Consider the following 21,835-nt stretch of genomic DNA (forward strand, 5'->3'; position numbering starts at 1 on the left):
TGCGCTTGAATCATCCCGAAACCATCCCACCCTGGTCTGTGAAAAAATTGTCTTCCATGAAACCGGTCCCTGGTGCCAAAAACGTTGAGGACCACTGCTCCACAGAATCTATCGGTCACTCTTCCTCCCCTCACCCCCTTGCCCTAAAAGCACACCCTGCAAACCTGCCATGAATTGACACTCTGTTTCTATCCCTTTTCCCCTTGTGTCTGTGTCTGGAGGAAGAAGATAAAGGACAAGCTGCCCCAAGTCCTAGCGGGCAGCTCGAAGAAGTGAAACTTACACGTTGGTCTCCTGTTTCCTTACCAAGCTTTTACCATGGTAACCCCTGGTCCCGTTCAGCCACCACCACCCCACCCAGCACACCTCCAACCTCAGCCAGACAAGGTTGTTGACACAAGAGAGCCCTCAGGGGCACAGAGAGAGTCTGGACACGTGGGGGAGTCAGCCGTGTATCATCGGAGGCGGCCGGGCACATGGCAGGGATGAGGGAAAGACCAAGAGTCCTCTGTTGGGCCCAAGTCCTAGACAGACAAAACCTAGACAATCACGTGGCTGGCTGCATGCCCTGTGGCTGTTGGGCTGGGCCCAGGAGGAGGGAGGGGCGCTCTTTCCTGGAGGTGGTCCAGAGCACCGGGTGGACAGCCCTGGGGGAAAACTTCCACGTTTTGATGGAGGTTATCTTTGATAACTCCACAGTGACCTGGTTCTCCAAAGGAAAAGCAGGCAACGTGAGCTGTTTTTGTTTTTCTCCAAGCTGAACACTAGGGGTCCTGGGCTTTTTGGGTCACCCGGCATGGCAGACAGTCAACCTGGCAGGACATCCGGGAGAGACAGACACAGGCAGAGGGCAGAAAGGTCAAGGGAGCTTCTCAGGCCAAGGCTATTGGGGTTTGCTCAATTGTTCCTGAATGCTCTTACACACGTACACACACAGAGCAGCACACACACACACACACACACATGCCTCAGCAAGTCCCAGAGAGGGAGGTGTCGAGGGGGACCCGCTGGCTGTTCAGACAGACTCCCAGAGCCAGTGAGTGGGTGGGGCTGGAACATGAGTTCATCTATTTCCTGCCCACATCTGGTATAAAAGGAGGCAGCGGCCCACAGAGGAGCACAGCTGTGTTTGGCTGCAGGGCCAAGAGCGCTGTCAAGAAGAGCCACACGCCCCCCTCCAGCAGCTGAATTCCTGCAGCTCAGCAGCCGCCGCCAGAGCAGGACAAACCGCCAATCGCAAGGCACCTCTGAGAACTTCAGGTAGGAGAAAAGCAAACTCCCTCCAACCTCTTACTTCGGGCTTAAGGCAGAGAACTCGCCTCCCCAGAATCTCCTCCCTCCATGATCCCCCGCTATTCCTCTATTTTCTTTTCCTCGGACCTGCAGCCTTGGGTCGACCCTGCCCTAGGGGTGACTGCAGGAGAGCAGGGAGGATGGTCAGGCGTCACCAACAACCCCATCACCCAGTAACAAGAACCTTGACACTCTCAGTCCCTCTGCATCAAGACACTTACCCATTTCCCACCTCATGCCTGCTAACTTGAATGAAACAATCGCTGGGAAAGCATTAAGAGAATTAAGGCTGGGCACTGTGGCTCATGCCTGTAATCCCAGCACTTTGTGAGGCTGAGGCAGGCAGATAACTTGAGCCCAGGAGTTTGAGACCAGCCTGGGCAACATGGCAAAACCCTGCACTCCCAAAAAAATACAAAAATTAGCTGGGCGTGCTGGTGTGCCTGTATTCCCAGCTACTTGGGAGGCTGAGGTGGGAGGATTGCTTGAGCTGGGGAGGCGGAGGCTGCAGGGAGCCAAGACTGAGCCATTACACCCAGCCTGGGTGACAGAGCAAGACCCTGTCTCTAAAAATGAATGAAAGGAAGGAAGAAAGAGAGAGAAAGAGAGGAAAGAAGGAAGGAAGGAAGGAAAGAAGAAAGAAAGAAAGAAAGAAAGAGGAAAGAGGAAGAAAGAAAGAAAAGAAAGAAAAGAAAAGAAAGCAAATTTAAAGCTTATGCAAATCAAAGATGTTGTGATAACTGATAATTGAGTCTGGGCTAAATTCCCCCTGGGCTGCAAAGGCAGAGAGTGGTAATGACTTCTCACCTGCTTTTCTTCTAAGGCTTTTTTACGGGACACAGAGGGAAGGGAGATGGACTGGATTCCAAGATTCCCACAGGGCAAGATGGGCGAAGACTCCCTGCCACTGCCCGGGGATAAGTCAGTCTGAGTGAGACGGAGTGGGATGGGCTTAGAACCTGAACGTGTCATGGTCTCTTCCTGCACCTTGCCCTAGTGTTCACTTACCACCTGCTTGCAGGAAACAAGAAGAGCAGGGCCCACAGCTGGCCAGCTCCCCTCCCCTCCCGCCTGTCTTCCAGAACGATTCCTTCACCAGCCCTCTTTCCATTGCTCTAGGATGCAGATGTCTCCAGCCCTCGCCTGCCTAGTCCTGGGCCTGGCCCTTGTCTTTGGTGAAGGGTCTGCTGTGCACCATCCCCCATCCTACGTGGCCCACCTGGCCTCAGACTTCGGGGTGAGGGTGTTTCAGCAGGTGGCGCAGGCCTCCAAGGACCGCAACGTGGTTTTCTCACCCTATGGGGTGGCCTCGGTGTTGGCCATGCTCCAGCTGACAACAGGAGGAGAAACCCAGCAGCAGATTCAAGCAGCTATGGGATTCAAGATTGATGGTGAGCCACGGGACACCAGGGGAGGTGGGTGGCATGCAGAACAGACCTACCAGAAGCCAAGGAAAGGCTGGCTCTGGCTTAGCCGAGCCAAGCCCCATACAGCTGTGCTGCAGGGGCCACCCCATCTTCTTCCCACTACACTCCAAGTCACTGGACCCTTGAATCTCCAAGGGTGTCTGACCAGTAGATTTACCGCTTATTCACCACCGTGTGATCTTAACCTTGTTAAGTTTGCCCATCTACAAAATGAGGATTATTTGCTGTCCTAAAGAATTCATGAGCCGGGCGCGGTGGCTCAAACGCCTGTAATCCCAGCACTTTGGGAGGCCGAGGCGGGCAGATCATGAGGTCAGGAGATCAAGACCATCCTGGCTAACACAGTGAAACTCCATCTCTACTAAAAATACAAAAAAAATTAGCCAGGCGTGGTGGCAGGCGCCTGTAGTCCCAGCTACTCGGGAGGCTGAGGCAGGAGAATGGCATGAACCCAGGAGGCAGAGCTTGCAGTGAGCTGAGATCGCGCCACTGCACTCCAGCCTGGGCGACAGAGAGAGACTCCGTCTCAAAAAAAAAAAATAAAAGAATTCATGGAATTACACTTGTGAAATACTTAGCATAGCCATCACTATAGGAAAAAAATCTAAGGCCAGGCACAGTGCCTCATGCCTGTAATCTCAGCACTTTCAGAGTTTGAGGCAGGAGGATCACCCGAGGCTAGGAGTTCAAGGCCAGCCTGGGCAATACGGTGAAACCCCGTCTCTAATAAAAATATAAAAATTAGTCTGATGAGGTGGTGCACCTGTAATCCCAGCTACTCAGAAAGCTGAGACACAAGAATCACTTTAACCCGGGAGGTGGAGGTGGCAGTGAGCTGAGATCACACCATTGCACTCCAGCCTGGGTGACAGAGTGAGACCTGTCAAAAAAAAAAAGGAAAGAAAGAGAGAGAGAGAAGAGAGAGAAAGAAAGAAGAAGAAAGAAAGAAAGAAAGAGAGAGAAAGAAAGAATGAAAGAAAGAAAGAAACAAACAAACAAAGAAACAAAGAAAGAAAGGAAAAGAAAAAAAAAAACTAAGGCCAGGCAAGGTGGCTTATGACTGTAATTTCAGCACTTTGGAAGATTGAGGCAGGAGGATCACTTGAGGCCAGAAGTTCGAGACAAGACTGAGCAACAGGGAGACCCCTGCCTCTACAAAAAAATTTACAAATTAGCCAGATGTGGTGACACATACCTGTAGTCCCAACTACTCAGGAGGCTGAGGTGGGAGGATGGCTTGAGCCCAGGAGCTGGAGGCTGCAGTGAGCTATGATTGTACCACTGCACTTCAGCCTGGGCAACAAAGGGAAGCCCTGTCTGAAAAAAAAAAAAAAAGAAAAAGAAGAAGAAAGAAAATATTTAGGGTTCATCCAGGAAGCAGAGGTTGCAGTAAGCTGACATCGCACCATTGCACTCCAGCCTGGGAGACAAGAGCAAAACTCCATCTCAAAAAAAAAAAAAAAAAAAAAAAAAAAACAGGAAGAAAATATTTAGGGTTCATAACTTAAGAACAGAGAAAAATATTCTAGCCCAAAGAAAGGGTTGGGATCTGAGACTTTTGAAGAAAGGAAGGAGATACAGAAAAGAGATTTCATCCTGGAATGAAATCTCCCTCCAGAGAGCCCTGGGAAAGCACGGTAGCCCCCATCCATCAGAGTGGAGCCCCTTGTGGGGGAAGTGGGCTCGGCTGGGAACCCTCAATTCAGCATAAGCCTCACATGTCCTCTCCTCTCTGTCCCGGTGCAGACAAGGGCATGGCCCCCGCCCTCCGGCATCTGTACAAGGAGCTCATGGGGCCATGGAACAAGGATGAGATCAGCACCACAGACGCGATCTTCGTCCAGCGGGATCTGAAGCTGGTCCAGGGCTTCATGCCCCACTTCTTCAGGCTGTTCCGGAGCACGGTCAAGCAAGTGGACTTTTCAGAGGTGGAGAGAGCCAGATTCATCATCAATGACTGGGTGAAGACACACACAAAAGGTGAGCAGGCAGGGAAAGGAAACCCATTCCCTGGGCCTCAAGAGAAAGGGAATTTGGAAATAAATCCACATATCCCAGTTGGGTGCAGTAGTTCACACCTGTAATCCCAGCCCAACACTTTGGGAGGTCTAGGCGAGAGGAAGGCTTGAGGCCTGGAGTTTGAGACCAGCCTGGCCAACATAACAAGACCTCATCTCTTCAAAAAATTTAAAAACCAGCCGGGCATGGTGGTGCACACCGTAGTCCCAGCTACTTGGGAGGCTGAGGTGGGAGGATCACTTGAGTCCAGCAGTTCAAGGTTGCAGTGAGCTATGTTTGCACCACCACACTCCAGCCTGGGTCACAGAACAAGACCTCATCTCTAAAAAACAAACAAAAACCAAATCCACATATCCTAAAAAATGCTCCTTTTCAGCATTCTCTTCTCTATGGACAGAGGGCTGGATGCTTTAAGAACCAAATCTTAGGCTGGGCACGGTGGCTCACGCCTCTAATCCTAGCACTTTGAGAGGCCAAGGCGGGCAGATTGCCTGAGCACAGGAGTTCGAGACCAGCCTGGCCAACATGGTGAAACCCTGTCTCTGTCAAAAATACAAAAAATTAGCCAGGTGTGTTGGCGCGTGCCTATAATCCCAGCTGCTCGGGAGGATGAGGTTCAAAGAATCACTTGAACCCGGGAGGCAGAGGCTGCAGTGAGCTGAGATCATGCCACTGCACTCCAGCCTGGGTGACAGAGCAAGACTTTGTCTCCAAAAAAAGGAACTAGACGGGTTCATTTAAACCCCTGACTGCAGCCCTTTGACATACATCCAATTGAGGACTGGGGACTCCGGGAAACATCTAAAAGGCTTAAAAACTTTGTCTAACTTCAGCCGGGCATGGTGGCTCACACCTGTAATCCCAGCACTTTGGGAGGCTGAGGCAGGTGGATCACAAGGTCAGGAGTTTGAGACCAGCCTGACCAACATGGTGAAACCCCGTCTCTACTAAAAATACAAAAATTAGCCAGGCATGGTGGCAGGCGCCTGTAATCCCAGCTATTCGGGAGGCTGAGGCAGGAGAATTGCTTGAACCCTGGAGACAGAGGTTGCAGCGAGCCGAGATCGCGCCACTGCACTCCAGCCTGGCAATAGAGTGAGACTCCATCTCAAAACAACAACAACAACAACAACAACAACAAAATCGTCTAACTTCCTGCTCTTCCTGATCATTGATTTTCCCATAGGTATGATCAGCAACTTGCTTGGGAAAGGAGCCGTGGACCAGCTGACACGGCTGGTGCTGGTGAATGCCCTCTACTTCAACGGCCAGTGGAAGACTCCCTTCCCCGACTCCAGCACCCACCGCCGCCTCTTCCACAAATCAGACGGCAGCACTGTCTCTGTGCCCATGATGGCTCAGACCAACAAGTTCAACTATAGTAAGTCCAAGAGCCCCTTCCCCACAGCCCACAGCAACTGCATCTCATTCCTGGGGTCTCCCAAGGAATACCCAAAATGTTACCCTCTGAGGGAGGAAGACCACAGGGAATGCTCCCCTTTAAGGGAGGAGAGACCCTAGAATATACTCCAGCTTTGACAAAGATTTCCCAAGCAGGAGACATCAGGATAATGGGAACAGAAGACAGGAGGTTTATCCCATGAAGGATGAAGAAGCTGAAATCCAGAGATTCCCTCAGGGCCACATTTGTCCACCTGACTCCAGGGTCTCACCTTCGTGTGTTGCTAGTGTGATTACCTGGGGATGAGAAATCCTGCTGGGGGAGTTGAGGTTAAGAGGATGAGGACTCCAGGTGCTGTGGCTCATGCCTGTAATCCCAGCACTTTGGGAGGCCATGGCAGGTGGATCAGGAGTTTGAGGTCAGGAGTTTGAGACCAGCCTGGCCAACATGGTGAAACCCTGTCTCTACTAAAAATGCAAAAATTAGCCAGTTGTGGTGGCAGGCGCCTGTAATCCCAGCTACTCGGGAGGCTGAGGCAGGAGAATCACTTGAGCCCGGGAGGTGGAGGTTGCAGCGAGCCGAACGAAATTGAGCCACTTCACCCCAGCCTGGGTGAAAGAGTGAAATTCCATTAAAAAAAAAAAAAAAAAAAAAAAAAAAGGATGAGGACTGGGATGAATTGGTGGCTGGGTGTGGGGAAAATGGAAGTGAAGGAAGGCCAAAAGAGACAGAGAAGGCCTGGCGCGGCGACTCACGCCTATAATCCCAGCACTTTGGGAGGCTGAGAAGGGGGATTGCTTGAGGCCAGAAGTTGAATACCAGTCTGGGCAGCATAGCAAGACCCTGCCTCTACAAAAAAAAATTTTTTTTAATTAGCCAGGCTTGGTGACATGCATCTGTAGTCTACTCAAGAAGCTGAGGTGAGGCCAGGCACGGTGGCTCACGCCTGTATTCCCAGCACTTTGGGAGGTCAAGGCGGGTGGATGACCTGAGGTCAGGAGTTCAAGACCAGCCTGGCCAACATGGTGAAACCCCATCTGTATAAAAATACAAAAATTAGCTGGGCATGATGGCAGGTGCCTGTAATTCCAGCTACTCAGGAGGCTGAGGTGGGAGAATCTATTGAACCCGGGAGGGGGAGGTTGCAGTGAGCCGAGATCATGCCATTGCACTCCAGCCTGGGCGACAGAGTGAGACTCCTTCTCAAAACAAACAAACAAACAAACAAAATACAGAAGCTGAGGCGGAAGGAACATTTGAACCGGATTCGGAGGCTGCAGTGAGCTATGATTGCACCACTGCGCTCCAGTCTGTGTGACAGTGAGACCCTGTCTCTTACACACACACACACACACACACACACACATGCACACACACAGAAAGAGAAATTAGAAGATACTGAATTGGCAGAAGAGAAGGGAAATAGAAATTAAAATACTGAATAGGGGAGCAGTGAACAGGGGATACCCAAAAGCCAAGAGCGAGAGAGAGCCTGGCTTCCAGAAATAGTGGAGAAGCCAGGAGAACTAGGTGAAAACCCAGTGCTGGGTTGCCATCAGCGAGAGCTGGAGCCATTTCCAACGAACCATCTTGTCTTCACAGCTGAGTTCACCACGCCCGATGGCCATTACTACGACATCCTGGAACTGCCCTACCACGGGGACACCCTCAGCATGTTCATTGCTGCCCCTTATGAAAAAGAGGTGCCTCTCTCTGCCCTCACCAACATTCTGAGTGCCCAGCTCATCAGCCACTGGAAAGGCAACATGACCAGGCTGCCCCGCCTCCTGGTTCTGCCCAAGTAAGCCACCCCGCTATCTCCCCGACCTACCAACCCCTCTCTCCTGGCTCCCTAAAGTCACCGCCCCCAGGTTGAATTTCCCAGATCTGTGACGCTTGCAGGACATGCATGTGTGGGAGGCTGATGGGAAACTGTGGCCTGGGTTTGATTATGAGTCTTGCAATCATCCCTCCCCCTGTTTCTGCTGGAGGGCAGGAGACAGCTCTTCCTGACCACACCCCCACATTGACTATCCCCAGAATACCCAGCAAAAGCCCCCAAAAGGAGAGTCAGAGAAATGAGGGAGGTGGGGGCCCAATCAGTCCACATCTACTTAGGGTTGCCCCATCAGCACTTCCATCCCCAACCCTTTCAAGTCAACATCCAAACAAAAGAAATCACTTCCAAGGATGGAGCAGCTCAAAGCGCAGCTTCTAGCTGGGGTTCCAAGAAAGCAGATTTTTCGAAATCCTTCTGCAGAAGGAAGCAAAGAGATTTTTTGAAATCTTTCTGCAGAAGGAGAAGGCTGGAGCTGGGGAACTCCAGAATTATAGGGAAGCCTCCCACCACGCTCATCCCAAATTTCCGGATGCTATAATGCCAGGCTTGGGGAAAGAGGAGAATTTAGTTGGTTAGCTGGTGCGTGCTCTCACTTGCATCCTCTCTCTTCCTCCTTTTTTTTTCTCCTCTCTCTCTGGCTCATAAAAATGGAGGTAATTAGTTGTGCCCTGGTGAGAAGCAGAGAGTGCACAAAGGCCCCCTGCTTGAGTCCTCTTCAGGGTTAGCTCTCAGAAACACAATCTGCAGAACAGATTTTTGTTCCAACATCCTTGCAGGAGAATTTGCCCTTAGCTTCCCCCACCCCAGCCAGGCTGAATAAAATTATGCTGAAACTACTGTCTTATTTGAGGAAAGTAATTAGTCATAGGTGCGAGGGGGTGGGGAGATTGCAGAAGAATGTTCATGAATATTAGGATTTTCAGCTCTAAGGGGGGACTTTGTAAACAGCTTTAGAAGAAGAACCAGGCCGGCTGGGTGTGGTGGCTCATGCCTGTAATCTCAGCATTTGGGGAGGCCAAGGCGGGTGGATCACTTGAGGTCAGGAGTTTGAGACCAGCCTGGCCAACATGGTGAAACCCTGTCTCTATTAAAAATACAAAAATTAGCCGGCCGTGGTAGCGAGCGCCTATGATCCCAGCTACTCCGGAGGCTGAGGCCAGAGAATCACATGAACCTGGGAGGTGGAGGCTGCAGTGAGCCGAGATCGCGCCACTGCACTCCAGCCTGGGGGACAGAGCAAGAATCTGTTTCAAAAAAAAAAAAGAAAAATAGGAAGGAAGGAAGGAAAGGAAAGGAAAGAAGAGAGAGAGAAAGAAAGAGAGAAAGAAAGAAAGAAAGAAAAAGAAAGGAAGGAAGGAAGGAAGGAAGGAAGGAAGGAAGGAAGGAAGGAAGGAAGGAAGGAAGGAACGAACCAGGCCTCCCTCTCCAACCTTCACCTCCGTCCCTATTCTGGCCACTTGATTCGGGGGACACCTGGTAGGGGATGGGGAAAGGTGGGAGCTGCCAGCCAGAGGGGACCCCGGCTTGAGCAGCCTCTTGCTGCTATCTGCAGGTTCTCCCTGGAGACTGAAGTCGACCTCAGGAAGCCCCTAGAGAACCTGGGAATGACCGACATGTTCAGACAGTTTCGGGCTGACTTCACGAGTCTTTCAGGTAAGAAGACTTTCCTTTGCATTTTCTCACCCCAGTGGACTGCGGGGGCCCCTAAGAGGAAAAAGGAACCTCTCCTTGAGAGCGGCAGCTGATCTAATCCTGTATCCACATCTGTTTCAGACCAAGAGCCTCTCCACGTCGCGCAGGCGCTGCAGAAAGTGAAGATCGAGGTGAACGAGAGTGGCACGGTGGCCTCCTCATCCACAGGTGAGTCTGGCTCAGGTGAGGCTCCACGGGTGTCGCCTCCATCGCCCTTCAGGATAACTGGTCCCCAGACCCGGAAAGGACCCCGCAGCCCTCTCGGCACAGAGCAGCTCTGTCTGTGCTCAGCCATCACCCGCTCCCCACCTGTTTCTCAGCCTGGAAAACGGGCTTGGGACCATGGAACCCTGTTTCCTCACCTGATGGCTCCTAAGTTCCCTGACTGTGAAAAGGCCTCCTAAAGGAAAACCCAAGTTGTTCCCACAGTGGGAAGTAAACTTAAGAAACATGCTTATCAGGCTGGGCGTGGTGGCTCCCACCTGTAATCCCAGCGCTTTGGGGGACCAAGGCAGGTGGATCACTTGAGGTCAGGAATTCAAGACCAGCCTGGGCAACATGGCAAAACCCTATCTCTACTAAAAATACAAAAATTAGGCAGGCGTGGTGGCATGTGCCTGTAGTCCCAGCCACTTGGGAGGCTGAGGCAGGAGAATCACTTGAATCCAGGAGGCAGAGGTTGCAGTGAGCCGAGATCACGCTGCTGCACTCCAGCCTGGGCAATAGACCACGACTCTGAAGAAAAGAAAGAAAGAGAGAGAGAAAAGAAAGAAAGAAAGAAGAAAGGAAGGAAGGAGAAAGAAAGAAAGAAAAAGAAAGAAAGAAAGAAAGAGAAAGAAAGAGAAGAAAAGAAAAGAAAAGAAAAAGAGCTTATCAATAAGCCCTTAAAGGATTTAGATAAATGTGTGTAAGGGAAGAGCTGATCCATTGCTACCAAGCTCCTGGAGGAAACCAGGTCTCAGAGGATGTCCCTAAACTTTTAAGGTTCATATTCAGGAAAACAAACAACTTCCAGCTGGGCTTAGTGGCTCACACCTGTAATCCCAGCACTTTGGGAGGCCGAGGCAGGAGGATCGCTTGAGCCCAGGAATTTGAGACCATCCTGGGCAATATAATGAGACTGTGTCGCTACAAAAATTAGAAAAAAATTAGCCAGGCATGGTGGCATGCACCTGTAGCCCCAGCTACTTGGGAGACTGAGGTGGGAGGATCACTTGAGCCCATGAGTTCAAGGCTGCAGTGAGCCATGAAGGTGCCACTGCACTCCCGCCTGGGCGACAGCGGGAGACCCTGTCTCTAAGAAAAACAGCGGGGGTGGGGGTGGTGCCAGTGCCAGCATCCCTCTGTTCTAAGACATTGTCCCTTCTCTTGCAGCTGTCATAGTCTCAGCCCGCATGGCCCCCGAGGAGATCATCATGGACAGACCCTTCCTCTTTGTGGTCCGGCACAACCCCACAGGTGAGCCTGGAACCCATCACGTTCCACATCCTCCCACCCATTCTTTCTCTCAGGAACTAGTCCCGACAGATGCAGACATCCCTCTATCCCTGAGAGGGCTCTGGGCAGGGAACCCATAACCCTACCCTGCTTCCTGTCCCAAGAGGAGGCTACCTTCTATCACCCACAGACAGTGCCGGGTCCCCGCTCTGTGACTCAGGCAGCTGCGACTCCAGACAGCTCACTCATCTGCCTAGATCTCAGTCCTTCCACCCACATCCAGCCTGATGAGCTGTCCCACTCCTTCTGCTTCTCAACCCCCATGGTTCTTCCACCCTCAGGAACAGTCCTTTTCATGGGCCAAGTGATGGAACCCTGACCCTGGGGAAAGACGCCTTCATCTGGGACAAAACTGGAGATGCATCAGGAAAGAAGAAACTCCGAAGAAAAGAATTTTAGTGTTAATGACTCTTTCTGAAGGAAGAGAAGACATTTGCCTTTTGTTAAAAGATGGTAAACCAGATCTGTCTCCAAGACCTCGGCCTCTCCTTGGAGGACCTTTAGGTCAAACTCCCTAGTCTCCACCTGAGACCCTGGGAGAGAAGTTTGAAGCACAACTCCCTTAAGGTCTCCAAACCAGACGGTGACGCCTGCGGGACCATCTGGGGCACCTGCTTCCACCCGTCTCTCTGCCCACTCGGGTCTGCAGACCTGGTTCCCACTGAGGCCCTTTGCAGGACGGAACTACGGGGCTTACAGGAGCTTTTGTGTGCCTGGTAGAAACTATTTCTGTTCCAGTCACATTGCCATCACTCTTGTACTGCCTGCCACCGCGGAGGAGGCTGGTGACAGGCCAAAGGCCAGTGGAAGAAACACCCTTTCATCTCAGAGTCCACTGTGGCACTGGCCACCCCTCCCCAGTACAGGGGTGCTGCAGGTGGCAGAGTGAATGTCCCCCATCATGTGGCCCAACTCTCCTGGCCTGGCCATCTCCCTCCCCAGAAACAGTGTGCATGGGTTATTTTGGAGTGTAGGTGACTTGTTTACTCATTGAAGCAGATTTCTGCTTCCTTTTATTTTTATAGGAATAGAGGAAGAAAGGTCAGATGCGTGCCCAGCTCTTCACCCCCCAATCTCTTGGTGGGGAGGGGTGTACCTAAATATTTATCATATCCTTGCCCTTGAGTGCTTGTTAGAGAGAAAGAGAACTACTAAGGAAAATAATATTATTTAAACTCGCTCCTAGTGTTTCTTTGTGGTCTGTGTCACCGTATCTCAGGAAGTCCGGCCACTTGACTGGCACACACCCCTCCGGACATCCAGCGTGACGGAGCCCACACTGCCACCTTGTGGCCGCCTGAGACCATCGCGCCCCCCGCGCCCCCCGCGCCCCTCTTGTTCTCGTCTTTTTCCCCTTGATGGAAATTGACCATACAATTTCAGCCTCCTTCAGGGGATCAAAAGGACGGAGTGGGGGGACAGAGACTCAGTTGAGGACAGAGTGGTTTCCAATGTGTTCAATAGATTTAGGAGCAGAAATGCAAGGGGCTGCATGACCTACCAGGACAGAACTTTCCCCAATTACAGGGTGACTCACAGCCGCATTGGTGACTCACTTCAATGTGTCATTTCCGGCTGCTGTGTGTGAGCAGTGGACACGTGAGGGGGGTGGGTGAGAGAGACAGGCAGCTCGGATTCAACTACCTTAGATAATATTTCTGAAAACCTACCAGCCAGAGGGTAGGGCACAAAGATGGATGCAGTGCACTTTGGGAGGCCAAGGCGAGAGGATTGCTTGAGCCCAGGAGTTCAAGACCAGCCTGGGCAACATACCAAGACCCCCGTCTCTTTAAAAATATATATATTTTAAATATACTTAAATATATATTTCTAATATCTTTAAATATATATATATATATAAAAGACCAATTTATGGGAGAATTGCACACAGATGTGAAATGAATGTAATCTAATAGAAGCCTAATCAGCCCACCATGTTCTCCACTGAAAAATCCTCTTTCTTTGGGGTTTTTCTTTCTTTTTTGATTTTGCACTGGACGGTGATGTCAGCCATGTACAGGATCCACAGGGGTGGTGTCAAATGCTATTGAAATTGTGTTGAATTGTATGCTTTTTCACTTTTGATAAATAAACATGTAAAAATGTTTCAAAAAAATAATAAAATAAATAAATACGAAGAATATGTCAGGACAGTCACTGCCTTCACCTTCTCCATTTCACACCAGTGGTACAAGAAATCAGAAGCCTAGGCCAGGTGTGGTGGTTCATGCCTGTAATCCCAGCACTTTGGGAAGCCGAGGTGGGTGGATCACCTAAGGTCAGGAGTTTGAGACCAGCCTGGACAACATGGTGAAACCCCATCTCTACTAAAAATACAAAAATTAGCCGGGCGTGGTGGCTGGCGCCTCTAATCCCAGCTACTCAGGAGGCTGAGGCAGGAGAATCACTTGAAGTCAGGAGGCAGAGGTTGCAGTGAGCTGAGATTGCACCACTGAACTCCAGGCTGGGTGGCAGAGCGAGACTCCCTCTCAAAAAACAACAACTACAACAACAACAACAAACCCAGAATCAAAATCCTGTTGGTCCATAGACCTCATGGGTGGAAGGGACCTTCCTACATCCAGGTTGGCCCAACATGGGGGAGTCCATGAAATGGTCACCTCAGCTCTGCCACAAGCCCCAGGGATAAGTTGATTCTGCCCCTGGGAATCATCCTCAAAAAGGAAAAAAATGTTCCCCTGCCATAAACTTTCCACTTACGCAGATGGGCCTGCTCGTAAGTCACTGTCACTGTGGGTTCCCAACTCTGTTCATGACACTTCCTTCCAGCACCAAATGCTTCCCACCCCTCTACTCCCACTCCCCATTCTTCAAACCCAGCTCAAGTTCCAGTTCCTCCACCTAGGACTTCCCATGGATCCAGCCAATATCACTCTCAGGTCCGGTGCAGTGGCCCACGCCTGTAATCTCAGCACTTTGGGAGGCCGGGGCAGGAAGATTGCTTGAGGCCAGGAGTTTCAGACCAGCCTGGACAACATAGTGAGACTCTTCCTCTAAGAAAAGAAAGAGAGAAAGAGAGAGAGAAAGACAGAGGAAAGAAAGAGAGAGAAAAATAAAGAAAGAGAAAGAGAGAAAGAAAGAGAGAGAAAGAAAGAAAAAGAAAGAAAGAAAGAAAGAAAGAAAGAAAGAAAGAAAGAGAAAGAAAGAAAGGAAGGAAGGAAGGAAAGCAAGGAGGGAGGGAGGGAGGGAGGGAAGGAAGGAAGGAAGGAAGGAAGGAAGGAAGGGAGGGGATCAAAACATCATCACTCTCAACTCGACACTGACTGAGTTTTCTTCTCCCTGGTCTGTAACAGTGCTTGGATTCTCGAGTGTTCTTTAGCTTTGTGTGTGTGTGTCTTACCCTCCCCAAGCCCATCAAGTTATCAGGTTTCTTGAAAACAAGGCTCTCTTGTTATATATACTCTAGCATCTTCTTGAAAATGGCTTCCTGAAAAGTCTTTTATTATCTTCCTCCAGCATCTCGAAGGCTTTTGGCAGAGGGCACACTTCCCTCCATTAGTTTCTGTTCAAATATTCAAAAATAATTTTTTAAACTGAAAAAAGACCAATAACCATCTGTCGAACTTGTATACTGTCTAACTCCAGAACCCTGAAGATAGGATTCAGAGATGCAGCCCCCTGAACACCCAGCTCATTTCTATTGCTTTTTAAACAATTTTTTGTAGAGACGGGGTTGCACCATGTTTTGAACTTTTGGGCTCAAACAATCCTCCTGCCTTGGCCTCCCAAATTGCTGGGATTACAGTTGTGAGCCACCATGCCCAGCTTGGCTCAGGTGTATCTTTCAACCTCCTTATACCCTGAAAGTATGACTAATTCCAGGCCCCAGGCTAGTGGCTGAAAAGTTACCTGTCTCTAACAGATTTGCTTGGAAAGCTAAACAGCCTCTTTTTGCACAAAATGCTTCAAAAAGCAGAACAAATTAGCCCTAACTCTGCAGTATACAGTTCAAAAACTGCTCATCCATGCTGAGATGGCTCTAGAGGAAAAAGAGTTCTTCAAAAAGCCCCCTCACCACAGAGAAGGCTTGTTCCAGGAAATGCCCCATTTAACAGACTCTCAGCTATTGTGAGGACAAAAATGATGTAGACTCACAGCACGAGACCTGCCCAGCCCTGTTTGACTTTGCCTGGCCCTGTCCCTTGCCTGTTCTAAGTTTGTCTTCCCTTCTCTATTTTTTTTTTTCTTTTAAGACAGGGTCTCGCTTTGTTGCTGAGGCAAAAGTGCAGTGGCACAATCTTAGCTTATTACAGCCTCCATCTCCTGGGCCCAAAGCCATCCTCGCACCTCAGCCTCCCGAGTAGCTGGGACCACAGGTGTGCGCCGCCAAGCCCTGCTAATCTTTGCATTTTTTGGAGAGATGGTGTCTCACTATATTGCCCAGGCTGGTCTCGAATTCCTAGGCTCAAGCAATCCACCTGTCTCGGCCTCCCAAAGTACTGTGATCACAAAGTGCTGGGCCACCATGCCTGGCCCGCTGTTCTTTAGGGATGAAAAATTAACAAGATCTGCCTCCAGCTACCATTATTGTACATTTCTTGTAAACCTCAAACAGTGGAATTATTTATCTGCTCATCTGTGGGCAAAGAGTGTGAATGTTGTAAATCCCTTAACGGTAAAAATATTCAGTCAAAAGCAAATTTGTCAAGGAGACACCATCTTTTTTTGAAATCATTTTTTTAGGTGGTTTCTCAAGTAAGGTTTGTTGAAATAATAGTAGCAAGCGGCTGGGCGCGGTGGCTCAGGCCTGTAATCCCAGCACTTTAGGAGGCCAAGGTGGGCGGATCACCTGAGGTCAGGAGTTTGAGACCAGCCTGGCCAACAAGGTGAAACCCTGTCTCTACTAAAAATACAAAAATTAGGCTGGGTGCGGTGGCTCACACCTGTAATCCCAGCACTTTGGGAGGCCAAGGCGAGTGGATCACGAGGTCAGGAGTTCAAGACCAGCCTGGCCAGGTTGGTGAAACCCCGTCTCCACTAAAAACACACAAAAAATTAACGAGGCGCAGTGGCGGGCGCCTGTAGTCCCAGCTACTCAGGAGGCTGAGGCAGGAGAATGGCGTGAAACCAGGAGGCAGAGCTTGCAACGAGCCGAGATCACGCCACTGGACTCCAGCCTGGGCAACAGAGTGAGACTCCGTCTCAAAAAAAAAAAAAAAAAAAAGTAGCAAGCACTCAGGAAAACTGAGACACAGAGAGGTTGAGTAACTTGATCTCATTATTATCATTATTTTAGAGAGAGGGTCTCTGTTGTTTAGGCTGGAGTGCAGTGGTGCAATCACAGCTCACTGCAGCCTTGAACTGCTGGGCTCAAACAATCCTGTCTCAGCCTCCCAAGCAGCTGGGACTACAGGTGCGCACCACTCACTACCCAGCTAATTCGTTTTCTTTTTTTTTTTTTTGAAAAAAAAGTCTCACTCTGTCGCCCACGCTGGAATGCAATGGCTTGATCTCTCTGCTCACTACAACCTCCGCCTCCCAGGTTCAAGAGATTCTCCTTTCTCAGCCTCCTGAGTAGCTGGGATTACAGGCATGTGCCACCATGCCCGGTTAATTTTTGTATTTTTAGTAGAGATAGGGTTTTGCCATGTTGGCCAGGCTGGTCTCGAGCTTCTGACCTCAGGTAATCCACCTGCCTCAGCCTCCCAAAGTGCTGAGATTACAGGTGTGAGCCACTGCACCTGGCCCCAGCTAATTTTTTAATTGTATTTTTTGTAGACACAGGGTCTCACTATGTTGTCCAAGCTGGTCTCGAACTCCTGGGCTCAGCCTCCCAAGTGCTGAGATTACAGGCGTGAGCCACTGCACCCGGTCCCAGCTAATTTTTTAATTTTATTTTTTGTAGAGACAGGGTCTCACTATGTTGTTCAAGCTGGTCTTGAACTCCGGGGCTCAGCCTCCCAAAGTGCTGGGATTACAAGCATGAGCTACTGTGCCCAGCTGCTGCTATCATCATTATTACTTAACAGCCACAGGTAGTTGGGCACCCTGTGTTCCCTGCCTCTACACCATATTGCCTCTCTCTGTGGCACGTGTGAACAGGAACAGGTCTCCCCAAATACCAAGAAGGGCTCAGACGTAGGCAGGACGCGGTGGCGAATCACTTGAGGTCAGTAGTTTGAGACCAGCCTGGCCAACATGGTACAACCCCATCTCCATTAAAAATACAAAAAAAAAAAAAAAAAAAAAATAGCTGGGCGTTGTGGCGCACAACTGTGGTCCCAGCTGCTCAAGAGGCTGAGGCAGGAGAATCATTTGAATCCAGGAGACGGAGGCTGCAGTGAACTGAGATCGCACCACTGCACTCCAGCCTGGGCGATAGAGCAAGACATCAAGAGAGAGAGAAAAAAGGAAAGAATGAAAGAAAGAGAGAAAGAAAGAAAGAAAGAAAGAAAGAAAGAAAGAAAGAAAGAAAGAGAAAGAAAGAAAGGGAAAGGAAGGGAAAGGAAAGGGAAAGGAAAGAAAAGAAAGAAAATGAAGAGAAGGAAGGGAAGGAAGGGAAAGAAGAAAGAAGGGAAAGAAAGAAGGGAAAGAAAGAAAGAAGAGAAAGAAAGAAAGAGAGAAAAGAAGGGCTCAGACGTGGTCGAGTATAAAGGTGCTGGCCAGGCAGTGGCTCATGCCTGTAATTTGAGCACTTTGGAAGGCCGAGGCAAGTGAATCACCTGAGTCCAGGAGTTCGAGACCAGCCTGGGCAACATGGCAAAACCTCGTCTCCACAAAAAAAAAAATACAAAAATGAGCTGGGCGTGGTGGCGGGCGCCAGTAGTCCCAGCTACTCTGGAGGCTGAGGTGGGAGGATTGCCTGAGCCAAGGAGGTCGAGGTTGCAGTGAGCCAAGATCACGCCACTGCACTCCAGCCTGGGGTGACAGAGCAAGACCCCGGCTCAAAAAAAAAAAAAAGTGCTGCCCTCACGTGCCAGTCATCAGCAGCTTCTGTGTTGCCACCAGCCGCGGGGCCAGCCTGAACACTTGCTTCCTGAACCAGGTCTTTGATCTCCTCGCCACCAGAGGTCGCTTTCGCTCCAGTGGAAAGCTCTTCCCTGAAGCAAAGCAGCTGTGGCTTCCACCAAAATCTTGCCAAGTTGGAACTCCATTCAATTTAACGAGTATTTATTTAAAAGCTGACCTTTAGACTGGGTACTGTGAAGCATTAAAAAGAAAGTGTCAGCTATTCTTAATAGCAGATATCTAATGACAAGGGACATCAAAAAGCTGGGGAAAAAAAGCTATGCTGACCAGGTGCAGTGGCTCATGCCTGTAATCCCAACATTTTGAGAGGCCAAGGTGGGAGGATCACTTGAGGCAGCCAGGAGTTTGAGACCAGCCTGGACAACATGGCGAAACACGCAACTAAAAATCAAAAAACTTAGCCAGGCGTGGTGGTGCATGCCAGTTACTCTGGAGGCTGAGGCCGGAGGATCACTTGAGCCCTGGGAAGTCGAGGCTACAGTAAGCTGTGATTGCACCACTACATTCAAGCCGGGGCAACAAAGTGAGACACTGTCTTGAAAAAGAAAAAAGAAAAGAAAAGGAAGAAAAGCTATGCAAGTCACTGCAAAAATAATGGAAAGGAACACTGTATAAATGATCGCTATAGTCTGAAATAGAGTGTAGACTCATCAGAGGAGGGGCTGTTTGAAACCATAAAGGATAGGCTGGGCGCAGTGGCTCACGCCTGTAATCCCAGCACTTTGGGAGGCCGAGGCGGGCGGATCACGAGGTCAGGAGATCGAAACCATCCTGGCTAACACGGTGAAACCCCGTCTCTACTACAAATACAAAAAATTAGCCGGGCGTGGTGGCGGGCGCCTGTAGTCCCAGCTACTCAGGAGGCTGAGGCAGGAGGATGGCATGAACCCGGGAGGCGGAGCTTGCAGTGAGCCGAGATTGTGCCACTGCTCTCCAACCTGGGCGACACAGCGAGACTCCTTCTCAAAAAAAAAAAAAAAAAGAAACCATAAAGGATAAATCAGATGGGTTTGGGGTCTATAGGGAGGGAATGGCAGGGCATTCCAGAAAACAGCATGAACAAAATCACGAAGGAAAACGTATAGCAGGGCAGATGCAAGGGACACGTGAGAATGAACTCTCAGATCTCCAGCTGGTTTCAGCCTGTCCCCTCCTCCCTCCTGATAACCCAGCCATTCCTCTCTAGGCCCTCACCTAATCTAGTCCAGCAAGTCTTCCCTGGGGCCCTTGAATAAGCCACAATTTCGTGTTACCCCCCTCATGTCCCAGGCTTACAGCTTGCAAGGCTAGAAAAAGGCAGTAACAACAACCACAATGGAAAACCAAGAGGGGATAATTTCAGGGGAAGGAAGTGGCAACACGTTTTTGGCAAGTGAAGTTTGAGATGACAATGGAATACTTACTTTATTTCATTTTATTTTTAAAAAATGGAAACCGGCTGGGTGCAGTGGCTCACACCTGTAATCCCAGCACTTTGGGAGTCCAAGCATGTGGATCACATGAGGTCAGGAGTTCGAGACCAGCCTGGCCAACATGGTGAAACCCCGTCTTTACTAAAAATACAAAAATTAGCCGGGCATGGTGGTGGGCACCTGTAAACCCAGCTACTCGGGAGGCTGAGGCAGGAGAATTGCTTGAACCCTGGAGGCGGAGGCTGCAGTGAGCCGAGATCACACCATTGCACTCCAGCTTGGGCGACAGAGTGAGGCTCCAAAAAAAAAAAAAAAGGAGGAGGAGGAGAAGGGAAGGAAAGGAAGGAAGGAAGGAAGGAGGGAAGGAAGGAAGGAAGCAAGGAAGGAAGGGAGGGAGGGAGGAAGGAAGGAAGGAAATTGGGCATTTCAGGGAATCGCTGGGGCAGCCAGAGAACCAAATTGGAGGGAGGTCTCACACTATTGCACTAGGAACAATGCCCCACATCAAACCTGTGCCCCTGCCTGTCCTGTGGATGCAAGACACCGCTAATAGCGCCACTCCACTGCCACCCTAGGAACTTGATCCTCTGTCCTTCTGCCAGGGCCTTAACTACTTTCCATCTCCTCATGCCCACCCCAGTCTCTCCTGGAGCAAAGTCTGGCAGGTGCACAGATGGGCAGAGTCCAGCTGACATGCCCATGCTATGCCCAGAAACAACGCTGCAAAAGTGAATATCTGGAAATTGCAAATACTACTCTGGGAGGTTGGTCTATCTGCTCCCTAAATTCATAAGACATGGGATTCCCACACTCCAAGAAGGGGGGTTAGAACCTGAGTGCTGAAAAGAATGACAAACATCAACCACAGAGAGTGTTCCAGCCGGGTGTGGTGTATAGGATTACGTCTGTAATCCCAGCACTTTGGGAGGCCAAGGCAGGAAGATCACTTGAGCCCAGGAGTTTGAGACCAGCCTGGGCAACATAGCGAGACCTGGTGTCTGCAAACAATTTTTTTTTTTTTTTTGAGACAGAGCCTCACTCTATTGCCCAAGCTGGAGTGCAGTGTCGAGATCTCAGATCATTGCAACCTCTGCCTCCCGGGTTCAAGCAATTCTCCTGCTTCAGCCTCCCAAATAGCTGGGATTACAGGTGTGCGCCATCACGCCTGGCTAATTTTTGTATTTTTAGTAGAGACAGGGTTTCACCATGTTGGCCAGGCTGGTCTTGAACTCCTAACCTCAAGTGATCCACCCACCTCGGCCTCCCAAAGTGCTGGGATTATAGGCGTGAACCACCACACCCAGCCCTACAAACAAATTTTTAAAAATAGCTAGGTATGGTGGTGCATGCCTACAGTCTCAGCTACTTGGAAGGCTGAGGCAGGAGGATCACTTGAGCCCATGAGTTTGAGGGTGCAGTGATCATGATCACACCACTGCACTCCAGCCTGGGCAAGAGAGTGAGACCCTGACTCTAAAAAAATTGAAAAAAAAAAAGGTGGGGAGGAACATGGATCATAGACTCACAAAGATGAGAGACTTCAGAATCCATCTGGCCACCTCTCAACCACCGCAGGAACCACCTCTACAACCACATGAGAAAAGGCATGGGGAGGTGTCAGTGTGGTTTGTAGGATGACAGTACAAACACCATTCCTAATAGTGAAGAAGAATCTCACCTCTTCAGCTAGGCGCAGTGGCTCAGGCCAGTAATCCCAGCAATTTGGGAGGCCGAGGCGGGTGGATCACTTGAGGTCAGGAGTTTAAAACCAGCCTGGCCAACATGGTGAAACCCCGTCTCTACTAAAAATACAAAAGTTAGCCAGGTGTGGTGGCGTGCGCCTGTAATCCCAGCTACGCAAGAGGCTGAGGCAGGAGAATTGCTTGTACCCAGGAGGCGGAGGTTGCAGTGAACTGAGATCGCGCCATTGCACTCCAGCCTGGGTGACATAGCGAGACGCCATCTCAAAAAAAAAAAAAAAAAGAAGAAGAATCTCACCTCTTCCATGTTTCCATTTATACAAGTGGCACCACTAACCCTCCAGGATTTTTCTCCCTTCCTCTCTACTTAGATGATGATCAACTTCAGATCACCAGCTCCTTTGAGGCATCTCTCCTGATTTGTCCCTCCCATTTCATCCTGGAGTCAGGATTCCCAAAACTCTCAGACGATCTTTCAGCTTTCCAATTGTCCTTTCAAATTCTCCCACATATGACTATAAGATTAATCTTTTTTTTTTCTGAGACAGGGTATCGCTCTGTCA

At 49.9% G+C, this 21,835-nt stretch overlaps 1 protein-coding gene across 1 annotated transcript; it reads left to right on the top strand.

Moving 5' to 3' along the window:
- Window positions 1-221: 221 nt before the first annotated feature.
- SERPINE1 (serpin family E member 1) lies at window positions 222-13,313 on the top strand. The gene is made up of 10 exons (XM_527841.7): window positions 222-321; window positions 1,097-1,260; window positions 2,413-2,684; window positions 4,467-4,700; window positions 5,926-6,120; window positions 7,744-7,942; window positions 9,534-9,634; window positions 9,755-9,841; window positions 11,048-11,131; window positions 11,452-13,313. The coding sequence occupies exons 1-10, from the start codon at window positions 319-321 to the stop codon at window positions 11,487-11,489; spliced, it is 1,377 nt and encodes a 458-aa protein (XP_527841.4). The 5' UTR covers window positions 222-318; the 3' UTR covers window positions 11,490-13,313.
- Window positions 13,314-21,835: the final 8,522 nt, after the last annotated feature.

This window comes from Pan troglodytes, chromosome 6 (genome assembly GCF_028858775.2).
Source record: "Pan troglodytes isolate AG18354 chromosome 6, NHGRI_mPanTro3-v2.0_pri, whole genome shotgun sequence".
Lineage (NCBI taxonomy): Eukaryota > Metazoa > Chordata > Mammalia > Primates > Hominidae > Pan > Pan troglodytes.